The sequence below is a fragment of the Tripterygium wilfordii genome, chromosome 13 (genome assembly GCF_013401445.1).
Source record: "Tripterygium wilfordii isolate XIE 37 chromosome 13, ASM1340144v1, whole genome shotgun sequence".
Classification (NCBI taxonomy): domain Eukaryota; kingdom Viridiplantae; phylum Streptophyta; class Magnoliopsida; order Celastrales; family Celastraceae; genus Tripterygium; species Tripterygium wilfordii.
The window spans coordinates 16,995,256-17,018,391 of record NC_052244.1 but is presented as its reverse complement, the minus strand read 5'-3'; the positions used below and the strand labels follow the sequence as shown (position 1 = coordinate 17,018,391).

General features: G+C 35.5%; 3 protein-coding genes across 3 annotated transcripts; all 3 read left to right on the top strand.

The window, feature by feature from the left end:
- The first annotated feature begins 2,320 nt into the window (after positions 1-2,320).
- LOC120013853 (late embryogenesis abundant protein D-29) lies at positions 2,321-3,447 on the top strand. Its single transcript, XM_038865811.1, has one exon. It carries the CDS (start codon positions 2,548-2,550, stop codon positions 3,334-3,336), a length of 789 nt encoding a protein of 262 aa, XP_038721739.1. The 5' UTR covers positions 2,321-2,547; the 3' UTR covers positions 3,337-3,447.
- Positions 3,448-11,841: 8,394 nt separating this feature from the next.
- LOC120011929 (CBL-interacting serine/threonine-protein kinase 1) lies at positions 11,842-15,697 on the top strand. Its single transcript, XM_038863106.1, has 12 exons — positions 11,842-12,126; positions 12,331-12,393; positions 13,434-13,505; positions 13,602-13,709; positions 13,806-13,886; positions 13,986-14,165; positions 14,241-14,453; positions 14,542-14,646; positions 14,735-14,851; positions 14,999-15,061; positions 15,175-15,249; positions 15,353-15,697. Exons 1-12 carry the CDS (start codon positions 11,917-11,919, stop codon positions 15,419-15,421), a joined length of 1,356 nt encoding a protein of 451 aa, XP_038719034.1. The 5' UTR covers positions 11,842-11,916; the 3' UTR covers positions 15,422-15,697.
- A 1,593-nt stretch (positions 15,698-17,290) lies between these two features.
- LOC120013834 (novel plant SNARE 13) lies at positions 17,291-22,658 on the top strand. The gene is made up of 10 exons (XM_038865789.1): positions 17,291-17,367; positions 17,744-17,836; positions 18,385-18,478; positions 18,811-18,848; positions 19,091-19,188; positions 21,177-21,256; positions 21,335-21,391; positions 21,485-21,577; positions 21,676-21,750; positions 22,188-22,658. The coding sequence occupies exons 1-10, from the start codon at positions 17,291-17,293 to the stop codon at positions 22,290-22,292; spliced, it is 810 nt and encodes a 269-aa protein (XP_038721717.1). The 3' UTR covers positions 22,293-22,658.
- Positions 22,659-23,136: the final 478 nt, after the last annotated feature.

The window sequence follows — 23,136 nt, the reverse complement described above, 5'->3', positions numbered from 1 at the left end:
AAATAAATAAAATAATAAGTTTTTATATGAAGATCATTAATGTGTATTTTATTTGTTTTATAAATATTAAATTAATTTTTATAATATTAATTATATGAAGATCAACGAACAAGGACATCGAACGCATGATTGAGTTACATGAAGACTCTGTTACCGTCGATGTCTACATCATGAGCGCCACCCTTGCCACTGGCGATGCAACGTCCTTGCAATTTAGTGGCTATGGTCCTTCTCTTCCTTCTTTGTGTTCGATAAACTTTCCGTTCTTTGTGTTCGATAAAGTTACCTTCTTTGTATTCGATAAACTTTGTGGGTGTTTGGCAGTGCGTTCAGTTACACCGCACCTCACAACATTACAGTTTTTTATGACACGTCAAATAGCTTTTGCGTTCCAACTCACCTCATAGAACGACATCTTTTTACCTCACAGCACCTCACAGCACACCTCAAATTAGGTCAATTATTTTATTTTAAATTAATGTACAATGTAAACATTAAGTGATTTGATATTAATATTATTAGTCATCTAATATAACCATAATTTAGATACGCCAAACGCAACTCACAGCACCGCACCACAGTTTTAAAAGTGATGCGCTAAACAACTTTTTGTGTTCCAACTCACCTCACAACATCACAGTTTTATAACTCACAACAGTTGACAGCACTCTCAAACAGACCCAAATTTGTTATGGGTCGAAAGAAACGGGCGTTCAATGATACAAACTCCTCTGAAGACTTTTTAATAGACAGCTGCTTTAGCAACCTAAAATCCTGGTCCTCTTATCGTTATAACAATATTTTCAAGGCTTTTAGTTTAGCCTCCCTGTAACTCATTTTAAAAAATGAACAAAATTTGCCCAACGTTTATGGACTGTTTCCTGCATCGAGACCGCATTTTAGAACTATGTTAATGGAACTGGATACCATATACATTAACTGTATACATAGTTTAGGCTTGTGGTTGGCAGGTGGGTTTGTATAAGCTCATATGGGTGTAAATGAGCAGGGTCCATCCAAGTTTTACCGTTTTCAAGCTCAGTTTTTTAGGAAATTATTGAGCCCAAGCTTACATTGAGTTACAAAAAATTGGGTATCGGAGGCCCATGAGATGCCAAATTGCCAATAACTCAACTGATTGATGTACTACGAGGCAAGATGATGGAATCAATCTATACCCGCCGGGACAAATCCAATCAGTGGATAACAAAGTTGACTCCTTTTAGAGGTGATATTTTACAAAAGGAAACTGCAATAGCTCGGTCGCTCCAAGTGCTACTTTTACATGGTAGCACATTTGAGGTTCGTGGAGAGTCTGTTGATACTGTTGACAACTTGATATTGATAAATGGCACTGCAGCTGCAAAGGATGGAAGCTAACTGGGTTACCTTCTTGCCATGTGATTGCCGTCTTTGAATGTTTTAGTAGAAATCCTTACGATTCTTGCTCTGAATTCTTCACTGTTGAGAGTCTCCGTTTAGCATATGCCAAGTCAATTCACCCTGTTCCAAGTATAGACAGACCAGCTCAGGGTGAATTAGATGAGGCACCAGGTTACTTGCACCGTTTGACGACTTCCACTTATAGGTGAGAATGTTCTTCAGAGGGAACTTATTTGGCTGCATATTTTGCGTCCGCCATCATCATCATGAATCTAATATGTGAGTAGATCATATATCTTAATGGTTATTGTGCATTCCTTTCCTGATATAAAGAGAACATTAATAAGATAATGTCATTGTTTTGGTTTGCATTTTAAGGGAGAAAAAATCGTTGTTTGGATTCACTGCCTCGTTGCTTTTTGACAATATTGCACGCATAATAGTCAGAGTGAAACTGTTTCTGTTTTTGTCCGCCACCGTTGTGAGTATTGAGTAGATTTTTTTCTTAATCTTAATCTTATGATTCATCATTCATTTATAAGATTCATCATTCATTTATGTGGCTACTAAAAAAGGTTAAATTAGTATGAGACGACTGTGATTGAGAATATAATATTGCATTTGTTGCTTGTATTGAGTTGCTTTGTCTTGAAATTTAGTATGCATGGATTTGTGATACTGTAAAAGGACTTTCTTGGTAGAATTAACTGGTTATGTTATAGAAAATTTTAATTCAAATATTTGAACAGATTCTGGAAACAAGTAATTAGACGAATATTACATACTGCGTATATAAATGTAGAAGGTGATAAACACAGAGAGAGAGAGAGGGAGATTTTATTTAGTAGAATGATTAATGTTATAAAAGCAGAAAATGAAGAATGAAACGTGTATATCTTGTTGGAATGGGATGTAAGATTTGTTGTCCCAACAAGACACGTAGTCTTGAAATGTTGAGGTTGCCACATGGCATTAGATTCATGACACATGGCAGGCAGTGAAGGATTGTCTCTGCCACGTTTCTGGGACAGCTGCCACCTTTGATATGCTCTTAAACCCCCCAGCAACAACAGCAGATGCAGCAAGGCAGCGAAGGATTGCAGTTCCCAAGTTTAATAATTCCAAGAAGTTAACTTAGCTAGTGTCTTGGTTGAGGGAGGAGGTATGGCTCTAAGTAGGCGATTTATTCTTGTGTTGGTGGTGTTGATGGTTGCTGTGGTTGGTTGCTACTCCAGCAGCAGCAGTGGTAGCAGTAGCATAAGGAATGAGGAATTAGGAGAAGAGTTTGAGAAGGCCAAGTACAAGTCAGAGGAGAAGGCAGGAGAGACGACGGAGTCATGGACGGAGTGGGCCAAGGAGAAAATGGGGTTGAAAGAAGATGCCCCCCCCAACCCTAAGCGACCTTCTGAGGGAGCCACTGAGACGTCTACTAGGACTACCAAGGACATGGCCTCTGAGAAGGCCAAAGAATTCAAGGATGCGGCAGCGGAGAAGGCTAGCGAGATGGCATATGCTGCAAAAGGAAAAATCAGTGAGACGCTCCATGCGGTTAAGGAGGAGCTGGGTGCAGTCACTGAGGAAGCCAATGAGGCCAAGCAAAAGGCATCATTAAAGGCTGAGGAAGCCAAGGAGAAGGCCAAAGAGACTGCACAGGCGGCGGTGAAGAAGGCGGAGAAAGCCATGGAGATTGCCAAAGAGAAGGCGGCGAAGGCAGCACAGGAGGCGAAAGAGAAGGGTTCTAAGAAGGCAGAAGAAGCCAAGGGGCAGGCAGAAGAGAATTTAAAGCAGGCAGAAGAGAATTTGAAGTGGGCAAAAGAGAAAGCAAAAGAGGGTTACGAGACTGCCAAGAACAAGGCAGAGGAGACAAGGGAGAGTGGGAAGCACAAATCACATCAGATTAAAGATAACATAGCCACTCCAGGCCTTACCCCTACCGATGATGAAGAGCTCTAGACTCACTCCCTAATACGTATGGTTTTTTTTTTTTGGTTTGGGGTGTGTTATCAACCACATGTAATTTTCAACTCTTTGTAGACTAATACGTACGTGTTTATTATATATTATTATGGGACATTTGGTTGTTGATCCAATAAATGTGAGTTTGAGGATCCAATAAATATGAGTTTGAGGCGAGTGTGAGATGAATATTATCATGATTTAAAAATAAGAATAAGAATTGATTAGTTTAATGGTTGTATAATAGTCTTTTGAGTATGAAAACTCATTCTCCTGTGTGGAGATTAGTCAATCTCTCCTGTATGGAGATTAGTCAATCTCAACATTTTGGTGAGTTTGATTAATTTCCATAAGGAGTGTTTGAGGGTGGGATCTTCCAAACTCAATCAAACAAGAGAATGAGTGAATGAGTGATTCTCACCCTTGATTCGTCTCATTCCCCTTTAAAATGTCAACAAAATGTCCCATTATGGATATATCCAATTTCAAATGGGATTTTGCTTCATGTTGAAGACCTCGGGACTTAGATTTCATTGCAACAAAACCCCAAAACAGACAATCGACACTAAGAGCATCTGAGACAATTTAATTGTAAAAAGGTCATAGGTCTTTTTAAAATTGTAAAAAAAAATGTAATTTAAGGGTAATTTGACCATTTGGTTTAAGACATTTTTTGATTTATACCTACAATATCATTCTTCTTCTCTCCTCTCAAATTCCATTTTGCTTTTCTCCTCGTCTCTCCTCTCCTCTCCTCTATTCTCTTCTTATAATACATTGCTTTGATTTCTCAAGAGACTCAGCTCTTTGTCATAGAATCAACAAAATTTTCAAGATGGGTTTGTGGGATTCCCTTCTCAACTGGTTCCATAGGTAACTTCTTCATCTTTGGTTCTTTATTTTTCTGTTCTGATTTCTGGGTTTGACTGTGCTTCGTTTTCTCTTCTCTCCTTCCTCGCTCTGTGTAGAGATGTATCACTATAGTATCACCAACACTAAAAATCCACTAAAATGATACAATTAAATCAATATGTATACTTCATCTTCCTAATTACTCCTTTCTTGGTTTATACATCTCTTACTCATTCTGAAAAAACATTTACAGCTACAGAGATGTATCACTATAGTATCACTAATACCAAAAATCCACTAAAATGATACAATTGAACCAGTATGCATACTTTCTCTTCCTAAGTACTTTTCCTTTTTTGATTTTCTTTTCTTGGTTTGTACCTCTCTTGCTCGTTTTGAAAACACATTTACAGTTGCAGAGATGTATCAATAAAGTATCACCAACACCAAAAATCCACTTAAATGATACAAGTGAACCAGTATGCATACTTCCTCTTCGTAATTATTTTTTCTTTCTTGGTTTTCTTTTCTTGATTTGTACCTCTCTTGCTCGTTCTGGAAAAACATTTACAGCTGCATAGATGTATCACTGTAGTATCTCCAGCACCAAAAATTCACTAAAATGATACAATTGGACTGTTTAAAAGTATCATTATTGTATCACAGTTCGTGGAGAGAGAAAATCAAATTTTAGGTTATTTTGGTAAAAGATAGGTCTAGTGTACTTTTTTAAAAGAATATTTTAATGGTTTTACTTTTTTACAATTAAGTACAATTTGGTGTACATTACCGGCCTCAAAAAATCCCGTCGGAAATTTAGCGGAGCTCGATGTAATAATAGGGGCCAGAGAGAATTTGGGCCTATAGCCCATGTCCCGTCTCTCTCTTGTACCACGAAATATTTTAATTAGTAATATGCATGTCGGTGGTCTTGCTTGCCTCGCTGGGTGACGAATGAAGGAATATCGTGGTCTGTCTGCTGTGGATGAATGGGTGACATGTCCATCTGTCCTGTATTTTATTTTACTGAAAAATCAACCGTATACCTAATATCCATGTGATGCCATTGCATTGCCAACAAACCTCCTACCCTTAGAGGGTGTTTTTGGATTGAGGATTTAGAGGGAAAGGAAGAGAAATAGAGTTTCATTCCAATTGCCTTGTTTGGATAATTTATTAAAAATTAAGGGGAGGGATTTGAGGGGATTTGGAAGGAAGATTTCATTAAATTTTTGTTAAAATTCTCTCTCCAAAATGTTTTAACATAAAAATAAGGATAAATTAGTAAATTAAACAATTTTTCTTTTTCATTTTTTTTTTTATCTATCCAAACATGGGAGAGGAAAAAATAGCTCCCTTCCCCTCCCTTCCCTTCTCTCCCCCTCCCCTCCCTTCTCTTCCCTTCCTTCCAAATCCCTCAATCCAAACACACTCTTAAAGTTCGGATAGGTGAATCTTACTTGGATGGAAGTACTGATCATTTTGTTTGTCAGTGTCCCCTATAATAATTTTTTTTGAATAATAATTGTGGCATGCTTTTTTGGTTGAAAGAGATTAATTTTAGGGTGATTGACATGGAAGTTCACCAGAGTTAGGAGGCTACATGTGACGTGTCTATTTATATACGGTTTATATGATTCGTTTCAAGGACTCACGGTAAAATATTAGTAATATCTTGGGAATCAAGAGTAACTCAAATGATCATTTATATATGGTTTATATGATTCATTTCCAGGACTCCTAGTAAAATGTTAATATCTAGAGAATCACGAGTAGATCAAATGGTCCTCATATATGTGATATTTTATAGAGCTCTCGAGTTCGAATCTTCCATCCCCTTCTCAAACAATGTACTAAAATTTAATTGGTTAAAATCTTTGAATACTTTATATTATTTCTTATTTTTTTTCATTTTATATATATTATTTATATTTATGTAACAAAATTAATATGGTCCACTTGTTTCTCGGCGGTAAAGCTCTCAACTTTTGGATGCAGGTGTAGTGGATCGATCGGGGGAAAAAACTGGTATTTAATAACAGTCATGTCTCCTTGGGGTGAGTGGCGAGGCCACGTAACCTTGCAAGGTATAGGGTTGGCCGTTGGGCACATAAAAAGATACAGAATTAAGAGCATCGGTGGAGACACTTGTGCCCACTCCAAACACCTCATTTCTTGTGTAACTATCCATTTATCTAGTGTTAGAGCATCCACAATGATGTTATATTTAACATTGTTAACAATACTTTTTGGATAAATATAGTGCTATACTCTCACAATAGATATAATGGAGTGTATTTCAAGTACTGGAAATGTTACTTTTTTGATAAATATAGCGCTACATGCACACAATGGGTGAAAAATGACACTTGAAAATTTAGTTGTGGAAAAATGATACTTGAGAGTTGGAGTATATATATAGTTGATGAATAGTGAAGAGAGATGATGAAAATGAAGAGAAATGTGATGAAAATGAAGAAAGAGAAGATTAAAAGGAGGAGAGAGGTGATGAAAAGAAAGAGAGAGATGATGAAAAGGAAGAGAGAGAAAATAGAGAAAATGAATATAGAGTGTTGGAATTTATGGAGTGTTGATGAATAGTATTATTATGGGACCCACTCATCCAATTAAATTGTGCCACATAGGAGAGAGGAGAAGAGAGAGAATAATTTTGAAGTGTTGTATCAATATATATATATATAACTGAGGATCCACAAGGCTTCTCCTTAATTCATGGTGCCACGTGGACGTCTTTACAAAAAAGCCTACATAGACAAAAGAAAATTTTAAAATATAATAGAAAACTTTAAGACCCACAACCACACACATAAATATATTGCAAAACTTTAATACCCACAACCACATTCATACACTTTAAGACCCACAACCACACTCATACAGTTAATAGTATTCAAATAATTTTAAAATTATATTGAATTGTATGGGAATTTAATGTTTCATAGGAATGGTTTGATGTTGTTTTGGTTTCTCAAAGGTCATGTATTGCTAATTATGAGAGTCTTTTGATATTACTCAATTAATGAAATTCATTTGTAGTATTTAGTTTGAAAACGTTTTGTGTGTTTTTGGCATTAATTACCATCATTTTGTGGGAATTTTTGTGTGTTTTTGCTGTATTTTGTGTGTTTTTGTAGTATTTAGTTGATGTATTGTGCATGTTTAGAGTTTGGTCAGGTTTAGTAGTCTGTTTGGATTGCAACATACACAACATGAGAGGCTTTTCTCATGCTATATTGTTCTAATGTGTAAGTAAATTCAACCCATTTGGTATTCGAACATGTAAGTGGTAACAGAAAAGCACGGTAGAATTCAATGAGTTGTTGAAGGTCAAAGTGATTATAGGCATAAATCTATCAGTCATACATAACATTTCAAATATATAAATTCAAAAATCTTATTCTAAAAATATTAAGAATTTTATTCCAAAAATATCATTTCAAAAATACTACTTATGCTACATTGTACTTCTCGATATTAAATGTCACTTTGTAGAGATTGTTGTACTAACCATACAATATTGTCTCATAAACATGTCTTTGGTGACCTATAACATCAAATTTCTTACACCCTATTAGAAAAAAAATTTCTTAGCAAATTAAAAAACAAGTATTGTACATATTTTATCTTCATCTCACAATCATCTCTATTTTCTACAATTAAAGCTCTACTGCTCTTTATGTTAACAAAGTATCGAAAAACTTTCACACATCTCTATTTTTCAATCAAAATATATACCGCGCGAAGCGCGGGCATGCAACTAGTTATATTATACTACTGTGGATGCTCTTATATTCCAATATGTATATAGTTTAACAAATTGTCCAACACTCCAAAAGAGGGGAGAGAGAGAAAGGTATTGAGGGAAATGAGTATGTGCAAGTTTTGTGAGTTGCATGAGTCTAATTAGAATACTATTCATCAATTAAGGGATACTCCTTAAATGGAGTGTGGGCTTAAATTTCTAGAATTTATCAAGATTGATTTTGTTCCCATTATGAAGGTATAATGCTACAATTAACCATAAAATGAGGTTTCAAGTGCTAAAAACATTACCCATTGTTGATGCTTGTTCTACCAAGCAAGAAATGACATGGATTGGATGGTCAACGCCAAAATGAGAAGAATGTAATTGTGGTTTTGGGTCTCTTTCCTTTCTCTCGTCCAAAGTCTAAAGACGTAGGTTTCTCATAATTTTATTTTAATCAACAGTTTAAGAAAAATTGTGGAATAATAAACAAAGATCAAAACATCATAATTTTTACAAGGAAAATCTGAACAAAAAAACCCTTGAGTTATGTAGGGATCAACCTTCGAAACAATCAATTATAATGGACGAATATTACAAAGAATTTACTCAACCTCACTTAACACCTTTTGTACATCCTAGATCCAACGTATGATTTGACGCAGCAAGAATTTACTTAAGAGGTAAATGTTTTGGAGTCCATCAAAAACTTGCGTTACCTTCTCTTGGAAAACAGTCCAGCTGTCTAAATAATCAGGTAACAAAATGGATAAAAAGGTTTTAGACATGTTTAACCTGATTGTGACCATGCATTTGTCATCCATATGATTAAAAAAAAAAAAGTTACTGCAGAGAGAGACGAGTGGTAACAGCGGGTTTGGATCCAATTCAACGTCGATTTCTAACTCGGGTCTAGCTCTATCAAGTCAAGTACGAATCACAATCAGAGTCAAAAACAAAAACAAAACAACATGGTGTAATTGATATCCAGGCCCATTTATTTATTGCTATTCTTTTCCGACCTCCCAACTCTCACCCACCTAATTAATTGACATTTACGTAAACACCCCCCCCCCCTTTTTTTTGGGCGTGTGTGTATATTTGTCTTCGTCTTATCTTTACACAGTTACAATATATATGATTCACAAAATGAGAGTTTGGTTTGGTAAATTATGTTATGTATGTATCCATTTGACCAGGTTTAGGGGGGTTTTAATTAAAATTCTAGAATTTTTATGTAATTTGTTTCAAGTATAATTCTATTATCTGTGTGTACGTCATGTATTATTATATGATTCAACTTAGTAAATAATTTTGTCATCGATCTTTTTTGTATATAAAGACAATTAATATGTGAAACAATTGTCATAGAGTATAAAGTTAAACAACAACATAATCATGCAATCGTAAGAGTAGATGGATGGGTTTTCTTAGAGTAAAAGGAATTAAATGGTATTTGTAAGGTACACGCCTTAGCCTTTAATTGATACCATTGAAATAAATAAATAATTAATTAATTCATCAAACTCACTATATCGCTTTTGTTTTAATTCACATCATTGGTTTTACTTTTACTATTGTATTGTTTCGCATATACGCAGCACTATATACATATATATACGTATTGATCAAGAAAGAAATTAAGAAAGAAAGAAAGAAGAAAGGCATCCGATCGAATATGCAAGAAATTAAAGAATAACTATACATGTACATTTCTAAATTGCAATGATAGAAAGTATTTTAAACAATTGATGGGGAGGGGTTATGTGATCGTGTCGTCACAAGACGAGACATCACATGGCAACAACTTGCCATTAAAAGTGGGTGTGACACAACACAAATCACATGACCCTTCTCTTTTTTTTTTTTTTTTTTATTTTTCTTTTTCTAAAAGTCCCAAAAGGCTATCACACAAATCACATTATCTAGCTTTAGATTGTTAATTAGTGCATATGTGATGGTCATGATTAATTGCTGTAGCTACTCATTATTGATCAGATCAAATATATATATGATTTTTTTTAATTGAATTAGGAGTAACATTAATGTACTATAGTAATTAAAGAATATATCATTAGGAAAGATCAACAATTAATATTGGTGGGGTTTTCATATATTTGTTTAAAAAAAGAAGAAGAAGAAGAAGAATTCTGATTCACGATTAATATAATCAACTAATCAAGGTAGCGCTATATATAGCTGATCAACATGTGCCTCTCTGTGATTATCTCCCTAGACACCTTAGCTAGCTGCTTATCAAAAACCTATATATTCTTTAATATCTTTGTCCATTATATTGGCATTGGGCCCCCAAATATTAAACGGTGAAGGAGCTGCATTTAACTCCTTTAATCAGTTAATATAATTAATTAGAATAAATTATCACCAATTTCAAATAAATAAATTAATTAAATTGTCAACTTATAAATATTTATTTGATAGGGAAAAAAATCATGTGAGTGTGATATAGGGGATTGAGTGAGATATGAAGCTCATCCTCTTCCCCACTTTTTTTTTTAATTTTTTTTTAAAAATGCCCCAATCGGATATGGAGTCGGTTGATTATTGCCTTGGATGATTTCCCAAGATGTGTGGGCAGCAACGAATAATGACAACAATACTAGTATACTACTACCTTCTTTTTTTTTTAAATATTTTTCAAACATTAAGATATCAATTATTTTAAAAAAGAAGTGCCAAAAGCATTACAATGAATTAATAATGGATGAAAAGGAGACCTGGACATGGCATCAACGTGAGTGACCGGCCACAATTGTCAACGTGAGGCGGGTGTTTAGGTAGCTAGCAAGGATCTCCAAATCCTCCTTTTTTTCTTTCTTTTTTTTTTGTCCTATACCAAATTTATTTTTTTCTTTAATATTATAATTACTAGTATTATGTTTCTAGTTTAGACTTTAGACTTTGTTTGTTGAGTATTTATCTTTTTTTTTTTTTTGGTTTCTCATCCTCATTCTCTTTTTTGCTATTTTTGTTCAACTTTAGCAATTGAGGCAAAATATGTTTTGTCTGATTAATTATTGCATGGACCAACACAAATTTGTTTATTAGTGTAACAAAAAGTGGATTACCTTTTCAAACTTGACGCAATATGTGTACTACATGATAATATAATATGTGGATCACCAATGAAGGCAATTAATTATCCCAAAAGTTATAGCTTACTGTCCCACTTTGAATTATTTTTGTTGGGTTTGAAAAAAACGTGGTGTGGTTAATTATATGGTTACGGAGCAGCCGATCGTAAAATATATAGAGAAGAAAATTAATTGGTTAATTACTACAAAAATACGAAATTTCCACGTGATACAGCTGAGCCTACACGTTATTCTCATCATCTTCTTAAGACTTCTTCTTCCTGTTGTACACGCATATATTAATATATTATAGTACGTATATAGCAGATTACATATATATATATATATTACCTAAGACTAAGATGATGAATTAATCTCCTTCGTACAAGTTAGATAGATTGCAACCTGTGTTGACATGTTATATATGGCAATGGTTTCAAATATAGGATATCTGTAATTGAAAATTTGCAATTGCCAATAATTATTCAACTCATTATTACTATTACTGTCTTCTCTATAATTTTATATATCGATATGGATGGATAAGATTCATGGGATTTTGGTTTTAATATATAATTTAACAACATGGATATTACATACCATATTAAGTTAAAATAATAACAATAACAACAATAATAATAATAAAATCCATATGATATGGGTGCCACGTATATATAAATATAATAGAACAAGTAACGTGGTGAATACAAAAAGGGTGCACCCGCGGGCAGGCAGTTTATTTGTTTTTCTATATAAATACAAACACAATTACACACAAATACAAAAAACGCACCCGCACGCCAGGGGTAGAGAGCCAGAGCCAGAGCCAGAGCCAGAGCCAGATCAGGGGGTTATTCGAGTTGAATGGTACTGCAAAGCCTGATTGGAGCGTCGAACAAGAAGAAGAACAAGGAGGAGGAGGGAATGCGACTGGGCAAGTATGAGTTAGGGAGGACTCTGGGTGAAGGCAATTTCGGAAAAGTCAAACTCGCCAAGGACACCCTCTCTGGCCATCCATTTGCCGTCAAGATCCTCCTGAAGAACAAGATCATCAACCTCAAAATCACCGATCAGGTTCTTCTTATCCCATCCTTCCCCCCCCCTCTCTTTAGCCTTTTCATTTCCGAATGCATTGCCCTTTACGTTTCTCTTAATCGGATTTAATTATCAAAGTTGAAACTTGAAACTGAAAGCAAAGCATCATTCTTTCAATCCCTTTTCTTTTGAATAAATTCCATTAATATATTTGGTTTCGGGTTTGGGTTTTACTTTTTACAGATCAAGAGGGAGATCGCCACATTGAAGCTCATTAAACATCCCAACGTTGTCAGATTGCACGAGGTACCCTTACCCTCCCTTTTCTTTTTCTTTCTTCTTCGAATTCTTCTCTCCGTCTCTCAAATCAAACATTCAAAATCTAAACTGCCGATTGTGGTCTCTTCTGTTACCATCGATGGGTTGGGTTTTTTTACCGATGATTTGATGGAGGTGCTTCAATTAATTCTATGCTTATCATCTCTGATTCTGTTTCTCTGGATTTACAACTCTGACTTGGCTTATTGTGCGGATTAGGATTTAGGACTTCCATTTAATTAACTAATTAATTAATACTTTGAAATATATTATGCTTTGTTTAAACAAATCATATATCTGACCCCTTGATTTGATTTAGTCATAACCGTTTAATCAACTGACCCTCATTAGAAATGGTTTGACAAGTAAGAGTCAGGGAACAAAGCCCAATCAAACTTGGCCACCTGCATCATTTATTCGTGATAATGGTGGTGTAGTAGGCGTGGATTATGTGTCAACTAGAATGAAGTCCAGAAATGGGCTTATTACCTGACAACTTGCACCAATGATTTGTGGGAGTGGGGCCCCTCCCCTGAACTCATGTCACAAGCAACTTCCTTCTAGCCTCTATGGGAAGTGGGAACCACTGCTTGAAGACAACACCATTAATGTTTTTTATATTCCTGCTCCAGTGGTCCTGCTCTGCTGGTGGATGTTGTCTACAATACATGCACTCTCGCCTCTCTTTCAAGTTTCCACCACGCATGTTTCTGTCCACATATGTTGAATATATCTGGTGATGTTGGTCCATTGTTATGAAACTACACCTGCATAGGATATGTTATGCTTCCTTGATTAATCCCATAATAATAATGAAAGTATTGTGATTTGTAATGCAAATTCCATGTCAGAGTATATAATCCCCAGTTAATCTAATGCGTTTGAGGTGATGGAGACTAGTTAAAGTGCCAAACCAACCATAAACCTAATTTCATATGCTCTTTCTGTCTACTTTTGAGTTATGTCGATCAATTTGCGTCCAACAACTCCTCTAACTAAGCCATATTTTGCTGATCATAAACATGCAGGTCTTGGCAAGTAAGACCAAGATTTATATGGTCCTGGAATATGTTACTGGAGGAGAGTTATTTGACAGAATTGTAAGGCTCTTTTGACACCAATTCTTTCCCTTTGCACAACTTTCTCTCAATCTCGAGACATTTTGACATTAATTGGTTGCTGATTTTTTGTTATAGGCATCTAAGGGTAAGCTCCAGGAAGCCCAAGGGAGGAAGCTCTTCCAACAGTTGATCGATGGTGTGAGTTATTGTCACAATAAAGGTGTTTTCCACAGAGATCTAAAGGTTATATCTTCAAGCCTCCTTTTGAACCTGACCCAATTTTACAACAAGTTTTTTGCTTATCATACTAATAGGAGGTACATTGCTTTAAATTTGCAGCTAGAGAATGTTCTGGTTGACTCTAAAGGAAACATAAAGATAACTGATTTCGGGCTCAGTGCTTTGCCCCAGCATTTCAGGGTATACTAGTACTAGTACTGCCTAACTTAAACTAAACAGTGTCCAAGTTTTCTTCTATTCAATGGAATTTTTTTTGCTAAATTTCATCCGGTTTATCAGGATGATGGCTTACTGCATACAACATGTGGAAGTCCCAACTATGTTGCACCTGAAGTTCTTGCCAACAGAGGCTACGATGGTGCCACCTCGGATATATGGTCTTCTGGTGTTATATTGTATGTAATCCTCACAGGATATCTCCCTTTCGATGACAGAAATCTTGCAGTTCTCTATCAAAAGGTATTGAAAGCTGCCATTGATTTTTGAACTCAATCACTCTGTATAAACATCTCTAATTGTCTGGAGGGATTGCAGATATTCAAGGGGGATGCTCAGATTCCGAAATGGTTATCGGCTGGGGCCCAAGACATGATAAAGAGGATCCTTGATCCAAATCCCGTTACCCGGATAACAATGGCAGGTATTAAAGCTGACAAATGGTTCAATCAAGACTATGTTCCTGCTAATTTTGATGATGACGAAGAAGATATTCACATTGACGACGAAGCCTTCTCCATGCAAGATCAGGTACTTGCTTGGATACTTTTGTATTGATTTCTTTGGCCCTTTCTTTATACTCTGTCCAACTTTTATAGACTTCTGTCATTTCTTACAGCCAGCAGAAATGGAGAAGAGTCCTGATTCTCCTACCCTCATCAATGCTTTTCAGTTGATCGGAATGTCCTCGTGTTTAGATCTCTCTGGTTTCTTTGAGAAAGAGGTGAGGGAAAAGGTTTAGAAAAATCACATTGTTTGCACAATTCTTCCTGCGTAAATCTCAAAGTACAATATTATTTCATTCGACTCAGGATATTTCTGAGAGGAAAATCAGATTTACGTCCAACCATTCTGCAAAAGATTTGCTCGAGAGGATTGAGGATATTGTAACAGAGATGGGATTTGGAGTACAGAAAAAAAATGGGAAGGTTAGGATCACTGTAGATATTTAACATGTTCATTTTCTCTTCGCATGCACCTAGTAGAAATGTTTGATTGCAATGTATATAGGGAGTTGGTGTGCGTTCTATCTTCTTGTTACTTGTACCAACTGGAAAATTTGATGTTGTTCTCAGTTGAAGGTGATGAGAGAGCACAAGGGGCAGAGAAACCTAGGTAGTCTTTCGGTTGCAGCAGAGGTTAGACATTTTAAGCCCTTGTAGGAATTTGTTGTTTTAAGGACTTGTAATCATATAAACTAGTTCATAATGGTCGTTAACTGGAAGAGTCATTGTTTCTGTTACCATTGCAGGTTTTCGAGATAAGCCCGTCATTATTTGTAGTGGAGCTAAGAAAAACATATGGAGATTCTTCAGTGTATAGACAAGTATGGTCTTCCTCTTCCTTTCCCTGCTTCCCTCTTTCTTTTTGTTTCTTTTGTCCCATGTTTGTTTGGTTGACTTTGGATTGTTGTTGTTGTTGTGTTGCAGTTATGTAATAAACTATCAAATGATTTAGGCGTTCCTTCAAACCAAGGGCTGCTGACGACAGAAGTGTGATAGGCAGTTGCTCCTGGGGCACCATGTATGGTGTCTTTTTTGTTTAAAAGCTTAATTCTTTTTCCCTCCTCTTTTTGCCACTCTTGAGGCATTTGAGGAAGAAGTAGATATGTTACCATAGCTAATATTATATTAGCTAGTATTAAATTTGTAAGTAAACAGAGTTAGCAGGCGGGGGGGGGCATGAGAGCAACGATATGATTGATACTGTCTGCACATATTTCTGAAATTTTATTTAGTTAATGCAAATATTGGGCATTGTTTTGACTAGCGCAATCAGGAAACAAAGCAACCCATTTGTGGACCTCCTCCGGTCATCAAATTCAAACCCATGGACGACCGGATTAATTATCTTCAGGGATAAGGAAATCTCCGAATTGATTATCTTGAGGGATAAGGATACTAGATTACCTAGTATAAAAGATTTGAAAATCATCGAGAACGCCTCACATGCATTCTTCGCCGCAATTTGCATGCAACTCCCAAAGGGCTGTTTCACGCAACAATCCAACGCCCAATTAACATGGGCTCTGGCCTGGCAAAGCAATCCCAGAGATGAAAACTAAAGTCTAGAGTAAGTTACAGACGGAGGCTTTTTTTTATTGGAAAATTTTATTTACATACCACTAAATTTATATATCTAAATTAAAAAATGCAAATTATTGCGCATTAGGCCCATTGAGCAAGCCCTCTGGGTAAGTGGCTATATTATTGCTTAAGCTCCAGGCCCATCGTCTCTACATGTAAAATAAAAAGGTAAATACACTGTCACTCTCACTACAGGTAGAAAATGGCCATGTTAGTAAGATGAGGTTTAAAATCCACTACTTACCCGAAAAAATAATAATTTAAAAACTAATTGTGTTACGAGAAGATATTTAATGGTTCTTCATGTATTATGTTATGTATAATGATCAGTAGAATGACGACAAATCATGGGGGTGTGATGTCAAAATTATATGGGTGATTGGGGATGAAAATAGCTACTTTTTAATTCAAATTTTAAATCATTCTCAAATAAATTGATACCAACCTGTTATAAAATGTCATAATATTATTTTTTTTGAGTACAAGTACAAATACAATATATGACACACCATCACCAGATCAAGTCTAAAAAAATATAGGTGTCAACAAGCCCCACACAGGAGGCACAAACCAAGCTCACGCAGGGGTAGACTAAGCCTACACACCTCCTTACAAATATTCAGGAGGAGGTGAGACTAGAGCCCATGACCTGAAGTCAAGACATGCAAAATCATTGTCACTCAACCAATGACTCAATTGCAAATGTCATAATATTATTGGTGATTATACACCAATATATATATATAAAATATAATATAATGATGACATGGTGGTAAAAGACATTTTAATTCTATTTAATTTTATCACTGTATTTTTTTTTGTTATAAACTCGTAATCACCAATCACAAGTGAACTTATTTCAAAAAAAAAAAAAAGAAAAAAGAAAAAATCACAAGTGAACTGTTGCAAAAGAAGCATTTAAAAAATAAATAATTCCAGTTCTTACTATTAATATCTTTTTTTATTGCCAGACCGAGACAGCGATTATCCTCTCTTTTCATTCTCTGCATTCCACGCCTTCTCCCATTCCTAAAATAAACATTGAAAGTTGGAACATCTGATTGATTATTTTTCTTTCTCTGTATTTCCCCCAAATTATTCTACTAATAATTGTATCCAAATCACGGCACTGGTAGGGCTCCTTGCGCTGATCAACATGTTGCTCCAACAGTAATTTACTAATTTGTTTTGAGCAAGAGCAAGAGAGAGGGAGGACATCATAGATCCAACAGAAATTGCATTCCCCTGGGGATTTTAATTGATTCCGGCGGAGGACAACTAATGGCCGCCGAATTGCAGATGACCCCTCAGTTGGAGCAGATCCATGGGGAAATCCGCGACAATTTTCGAGCTCTCGCGTCTGTCCTGCTTATCTCTACCTCTTTTCTTTTTTTCCTCCTCTTTTCAGTGCATTTGTCTATAGTAATTATATGAATCAATTGCTGCGTTATTGTTATTGTCGTATGTCTATCTCTGTGAAGAGCTTATTATTAATTCAGTTCTAGGGTTTTCGTTATGCCGTTTGTTTGCAACAAAAGTATATATGTTTGTCTTCTTCATATTTGTAGCTTCTTGTTCCCAACAATATTAGTTGTCTTAAGTCTTATAAAATCTTTACCATTTGCTTATAAATTCGGTAGTTACCACCTGGGAATGAAGTATGCCACAGATGATTGTGTTATAATTATTCTATCTATGCTTATTGTCTCTTTTGTGCCACATATTCATATTCAGGAGTGGGTTCCAGAGGCTGGATAAGATCAAAGATTCCAATAGGCAGAGTAAACAGCTGGAGGAACTGACTGGCAAGATGAGGGAATGCAAAAGGTATGCTCTTATTGGCATTTTGATGCCGTATTTTCATGTCTCATAATTTTTCCAGTTACTGGTAGTCTTGGGCCATTATGCAAGATCAATATAATAGGACGAGAAGAAGGAAAATTCTTATGCATAAATGCCTCCACATCATGCACTTTTGATATTTGATTACTTGTATTGGCTATCACAGTATTACTGACTGCATTGTTAGATGACTCAGAGCTTTATGAACTGAGTTGCTAATTCTAGTGGAAGAGCTTGGCATGAGCCCTTGAAAGCTTCCTTGTACTTGTACAATCAACACTTGCTACTTCCCTGCAATTTCATTGCATAGTCCTTGTTTGTTTTTAAAAAATTCATTTGATCAACCAGATTTCTTCTTGTTTGCACCCCAGAAACTAGAGGAAGTTAGTTTTATGTCATCAATTGTTTTGCGAAAATGAAGTCTGATAGCTATAATTGAAAGAACTTTCATTATTCCTATTGATATGTATCCTTTTAGTGCATTTCTGTAATATACTCACTGGGAGTTCTTATGTCCCTACTTTGTATCACAGGTTGATTAAAGAATTTGATCGCGAAATTAAGGATGAGGAGAGTAGAAATCCTCCCGAACTGAATAAGCAGCTCAATGATGAGAAGCAATCCTTGGTCAGTCACTTTGAATCTTTCCCATTTCCTCGTGCAATATATTAATGTATATAACGAAGATATTGGTTATCAAAAAAAAGGATATAAAAAAGATACCTGGGTTGATATTTCAACCCATTTGAGAATTGACCTAGCAGCTTCAGATATTAAAAATATGGCTCAAGACTGAATTATACCTTTGTGAACTGGTAAAGAAATGCAGATATTAGTTAATTAAGTGGAGATAAACAAATGCACAAGATAATCTATTGGTTAGGATTAGTTTACTCTCTCTCATATTTGTTTTTTGTTTTTTTTTTCTGACCCCATATGTTTATCTTTCATTTTTGCAGATCAAAGAGCTGAACTCCTATGTGGCTTTGAGAAAAACGTGAGCGGTCTCATTCTTTTTGGGATTTCGGATACTTTATAAAAATATGCGGGTTGAATTTTTGAGAACTAAGTTAGAATTGTAGTTGGCATATGGACAGTATATAATAATGTGAACAAATTAAAATTTGAGAATTGAACAAAATATCTGGGTTGTAAAGTCTAATGTTTGGTTCTGGTTGGCTTTCAATTTGTGCATGCCTTTTGCATCCAAAATTTTTTATTCTATTGTTGGAAGTGCAGCTATATGAATACAGTTGGCAATAAGAAACTTGAACTATTTGATATGGGAGCTGGAGTTAGTGAACCTACCGCAGAAGAGAATGTTCAAGTTGCATCTGGTGACTCCTTATAACTCTTCTTATAGTCAACTAATTATGATTTGTGAGTTGTGTTTGGTCAAGATTGAGAGCTTGCTACTATTTTACAGACAAACTAAGAATGTTATAGGAAATTACATAATGGTGTGGACAATAATAGTTATGAAACATATAAAGTAGCCAGAAAGAAGCTAAGAAGATTATAGGAGAGACGTCATAAAGCATATTGAGTTATATAACAATTTAGATAAAATTATTTTTAAGCTAGCTAAAACACTAGAAACTAAAACTAACATCAAAGAAATAGATGATAGAGTTTTGATGAAGGGCGTAGAAATTAATGAGAGGTGGAGAAGTTACTTTAATGAGTTGTTTAATGGCAGCCACGGATGGAACATTGAAGATCTCTATATCTCTCCTGAGAATAGGGATCCTTGGTATATAAAAAGTATTAGGGTGATCGAAGTGTAGGAAGCCTTAAGAGAATGAAAAAGGTTAGAACCATAAGACTTGATAGAATTGCAATTGAAGTATGAAAATGTGTAGGAGATGCATGTATAGTATGGCTAACTAAGCTATTTAATCAAATTATTAAGACTCGTCGTAGGATGTCTGATGAATTGAGGAGAAACACTATTGTACCTATACACAAGAACAAAGTGATATCCAAAGTTGTAACAATTATAGTGGCATCAAGCTTCTGAGCCATACATTAAAACTTTGGGATTGATATCAAGATCTACGATATTGAAAACTTATTTGGTTTTATGCTGGGACAATCCACAATGGAGGCGATATTTTTATTAAGGGGACTTGTAAAAAAATATAAACTGAAAGAAAAGGTCCTTCATTTAGTATTTATAGACTTGGAGAAGACATATGGTATGGTGCCTAGGGAAGTAATGTGGTGGATTTTAGATAAGTGAGGACTCTTGATTTGTTATATTACTATGATCAAGGATATTCATGAATGAGGCGTATTAGGACTAATGGAGGAGTTACTAGGGAGTTTTCCATCACAATAGGTTTGCACTCTAGGTCGGCGCTAAACTCGTTTCTATTTGTTATACTAAACCTGTGCTATAGTAATAGGGAATTCTTTGTAGATCCAATGATAGTCTGCCAATTAACTGTTGTTCGTAACTTTTTATTTGTTAACATAGCTATTTGGAATCCCTTTTTTCTTGTGAACCCATCATTTCACTTTCCTATGAACCCTATCACATGTCTTCTCCAAATCAATAAAAACTAAATAAATCTCTTTTTCTTCTTTCTGTATTTTGTCCGTTAGTCATCATAGTTGGGATCTCATTTCCATTGCAGATCATCCCATCATAAAACCAAACTGGTTCTTTTAGACGACTGATCTGAATATTCGTTCGTAACTATTATAGGATGTTTTATTATATGCCCCATAAGCTTTAATTCTCCATAGTTGTTTCAAGTTTCAACTTTGGACCATTATCTTTGTTCTTAAAAGTGGGTACAATAGTGCTTCTCCTCCATTCACTGTGCATTTAATGGGACTTTACAATTTGGTTTAAGAGATTGGGTAGCCATACTATATTGATTTCCCATGCATTTCTACACTCCAGTAGGAATTTCATAAGGCCTCACTACATCCTGTTTCATCTTCTTGAAAGCTTCCCTAACTTCCATTGTTGTCATATGTCATGCATCTTACATACCAGGGGTTCCTATTCTCAAGGGAATGAAGTTCTCCTAGGTTCCCTCCATGGCTTCTAATGAGTAACTCATCAGTATATCTCTTCCATATCTCCTTAATTTCTCTCTCTTTAGGGAAGACTTTGTTATCTACGTCTTTGATACACATAACATGAATTTAAAAAAAAAAAAGTTGACAAGAAGTTGCTTAAACTTGACAATTAATGTGAGTTAAGCATCTGAAGCAATGGATCACCCTTTGCTCACTTGGTGTTTTCCATCTGATTCCGAAAATGAATGTTTCTCATCAGTCTTATGTTTTTCATTCGCATATTTCCTTGCAGCAATGTCAAATCAAGAGCTTATCAATGCTGGTATGAAGACGATGGATGAGACTGATCAGGCCATTCAACGCTCGAAAATGGTATAGAGCCACGTGGACATGAATTCTTTTACTTTGCGTATTATCAATATTTTTGACCTCTTTTTCGTGACTCCTTAGGTTGTTGAACAAACAATTGAAGTGGGAACTCAAACTGCAACTACATTAAAGGGCCAGGTATTTATGATTCCTTTTTCGTCTCTGTTATTCTTGATCAATATTCTTTCGACATGTGTTGAGCCTTTTAGATGCTGATCCATAATTATGCAGACTGAACAAATGGGTCGTATTGTCAATGAGCTGGATACAATTCAGTTCTCAATCAAGAAGGCATCCCAGCTTGTGAAGGAGATTGGTAGGCAGGTTAGTTTATTGATTGCCTTCTTATTGTGGCTGGTATTTGCTTTCCTTTTCATCTGAGTAAACAAAAACATCCTTTTCCTTTTTTTCTTTTCTTTCAGGTGGCTACAGATAAATGCATCATGCTATTTCTGTTTCTTATTGTTTGTGGTGTAATAGCCATTATCATTGTGAAGGTATTCTCCTTATTGTTACTTCTTTGACCATTTCTAGAAAATCCGAGGTTCTTCATGGGATTTAGGGATTGCCCTCTAGACGCTCTCTACGTGGGCGTGTGTGACCCCCCCCCCCCCCAGGCCGCAATGAACAGTTTCTGATATTAAAAGAGAGGAGGCAAAGGCTGGCACAAAAGTGTCTTAGAAAAAAGTGAAACTTCTTGATGCTTTATTTTGGTGGATTAGCATTTTTAAGTGCTTTTTACCCAATGATCATATTAGTGTCTGGATCTGTGAACCACTGTTAACAGCAATTCGGATGCATCATGCCGTGCCTTTTTGTTTTAGCATCTTGTCATGTGTATACATACATACGACAAATTTCTATTTTTGCCTCATATAATTTCCATATGGGACCCTGTATTCTCCAGTATAATTGCGGTATGTATATTCTGCAGATTGTCAACCCCAACAACAAAGACATCAGGGACATTCCCGGATTGGCGCCTCCGGCTCCGTCAAGGAGGCTGTTGTCTGTAAGGGCCCCAGTGCATTTTGAGTAGATCCATTGTTTTGGATGGGGAGTAGATATTTGTATGCGATTTCGATTTGGGTGGTGTTATGTTCTATTTGATGAGGGGGGTTTTGGAAGATGATGTTTGTGGGTACCCATTTCTTCTTTCTTTCCTTTATTTTTTTTTTTTTGTTTCGATTTATTATATTGTTGCATGAGATTGAGATGTGCATATCCTGTTTGTGATTATTATCTCTCCATGTAAATCATGCATGCCATCCTTTTGTCTTGTGTTCAATTACATGTCGTGTTATGGATGATTCTCTGTTGGTAATTTAGACTTGATATTGGAACTACGTCTTCATGTACGTACGATGTGACAATATATATTATGACTTCTATGAGCTTTATTCAATTTACTTGTTAGCAAAAGTAAAACATGAGGATAGCTACAATGCATTTTGTTTCTTTCAATAATAACCAACGATACCGTATCGAACATTTTAGCAACTACTGGATTGAATTGAAGAGATACTTGATGAACAAAATATTTAATATCATCCTGTGCATCACACGGCTGTTAATGACTAATAATAATAATGGACACTCGAATTAGAATTAGAATTAGAATTAGAATTAGGTAGTTGCAGTTTTCTTATACGGGGAAGAAAGCAGTAGTGATTTTAATTAAGGTGACCTTAGTTTTATAATGTCATGGGAAACCTCCACCAGTCTCTAAATAATGAAAAATCATTGTGAAGATGAATAGCATGGCCATGGCATGCTTAATTAATATAAACTTCTCTCTGTCACTAATCCTAATAATAATTAGCACAATAATTATAACAACTACCATGGCTATGTAAATATGTAATCACATATAGGAGAAGCAA

Bases quoted from the DNA above. Each gene is read 5' to 3' on its own strand.
- LOC120013853 (XM_038865811.1), top strand. From the start codon at position 2,548: ATGGCTCTAAGTAGGCGATTTATTCTTGTGTTGGTGGTGTTGATGGTT.
- LOC120011929 (XM_038863106.1), top strand. From the start codon at position 11,917: ATGGTACTGCAAAGCCTGATTGGAGCGTCGAACAAGAAGAAGAACAAG. The intron at 13,887-13,985 runs GTATACTAGTAC...CCGGTTTATCAG, and splicing joins CTTTGCCCCAGCATTTCAGG to GATGATGGCTTACTGCATAC. The intron at 15,062-15,174 runs GTTAGACATTTT...TTACCATTGCAG, and splicing joins GTCTTTCGGTTGCAGCAGAG to GTTTTCGAGATAAGCCCGTC.
- LOC120013834 (XM_038865789.1), top strand. From the start codon at position 17,291: ATGGCCGCCGAATTGCAGATGACCCCTCAGTTGGAGCAGATCCATGGG. The intron at 19,189-21,176 runs GTGACTCCTTAT...ATTTCCTTGCAG, and splicing joins GAATGTTCAAGTTGCATCTG to CAATGTCAAATCAAGAGCTT. The intron at 21,751-22,187 runs GTATTCTCCTTA...TATATTCTGCAG, and splicing joins TAGCCATTATCATTGTGAAG to ATTGTCAACCCCAACAACAA.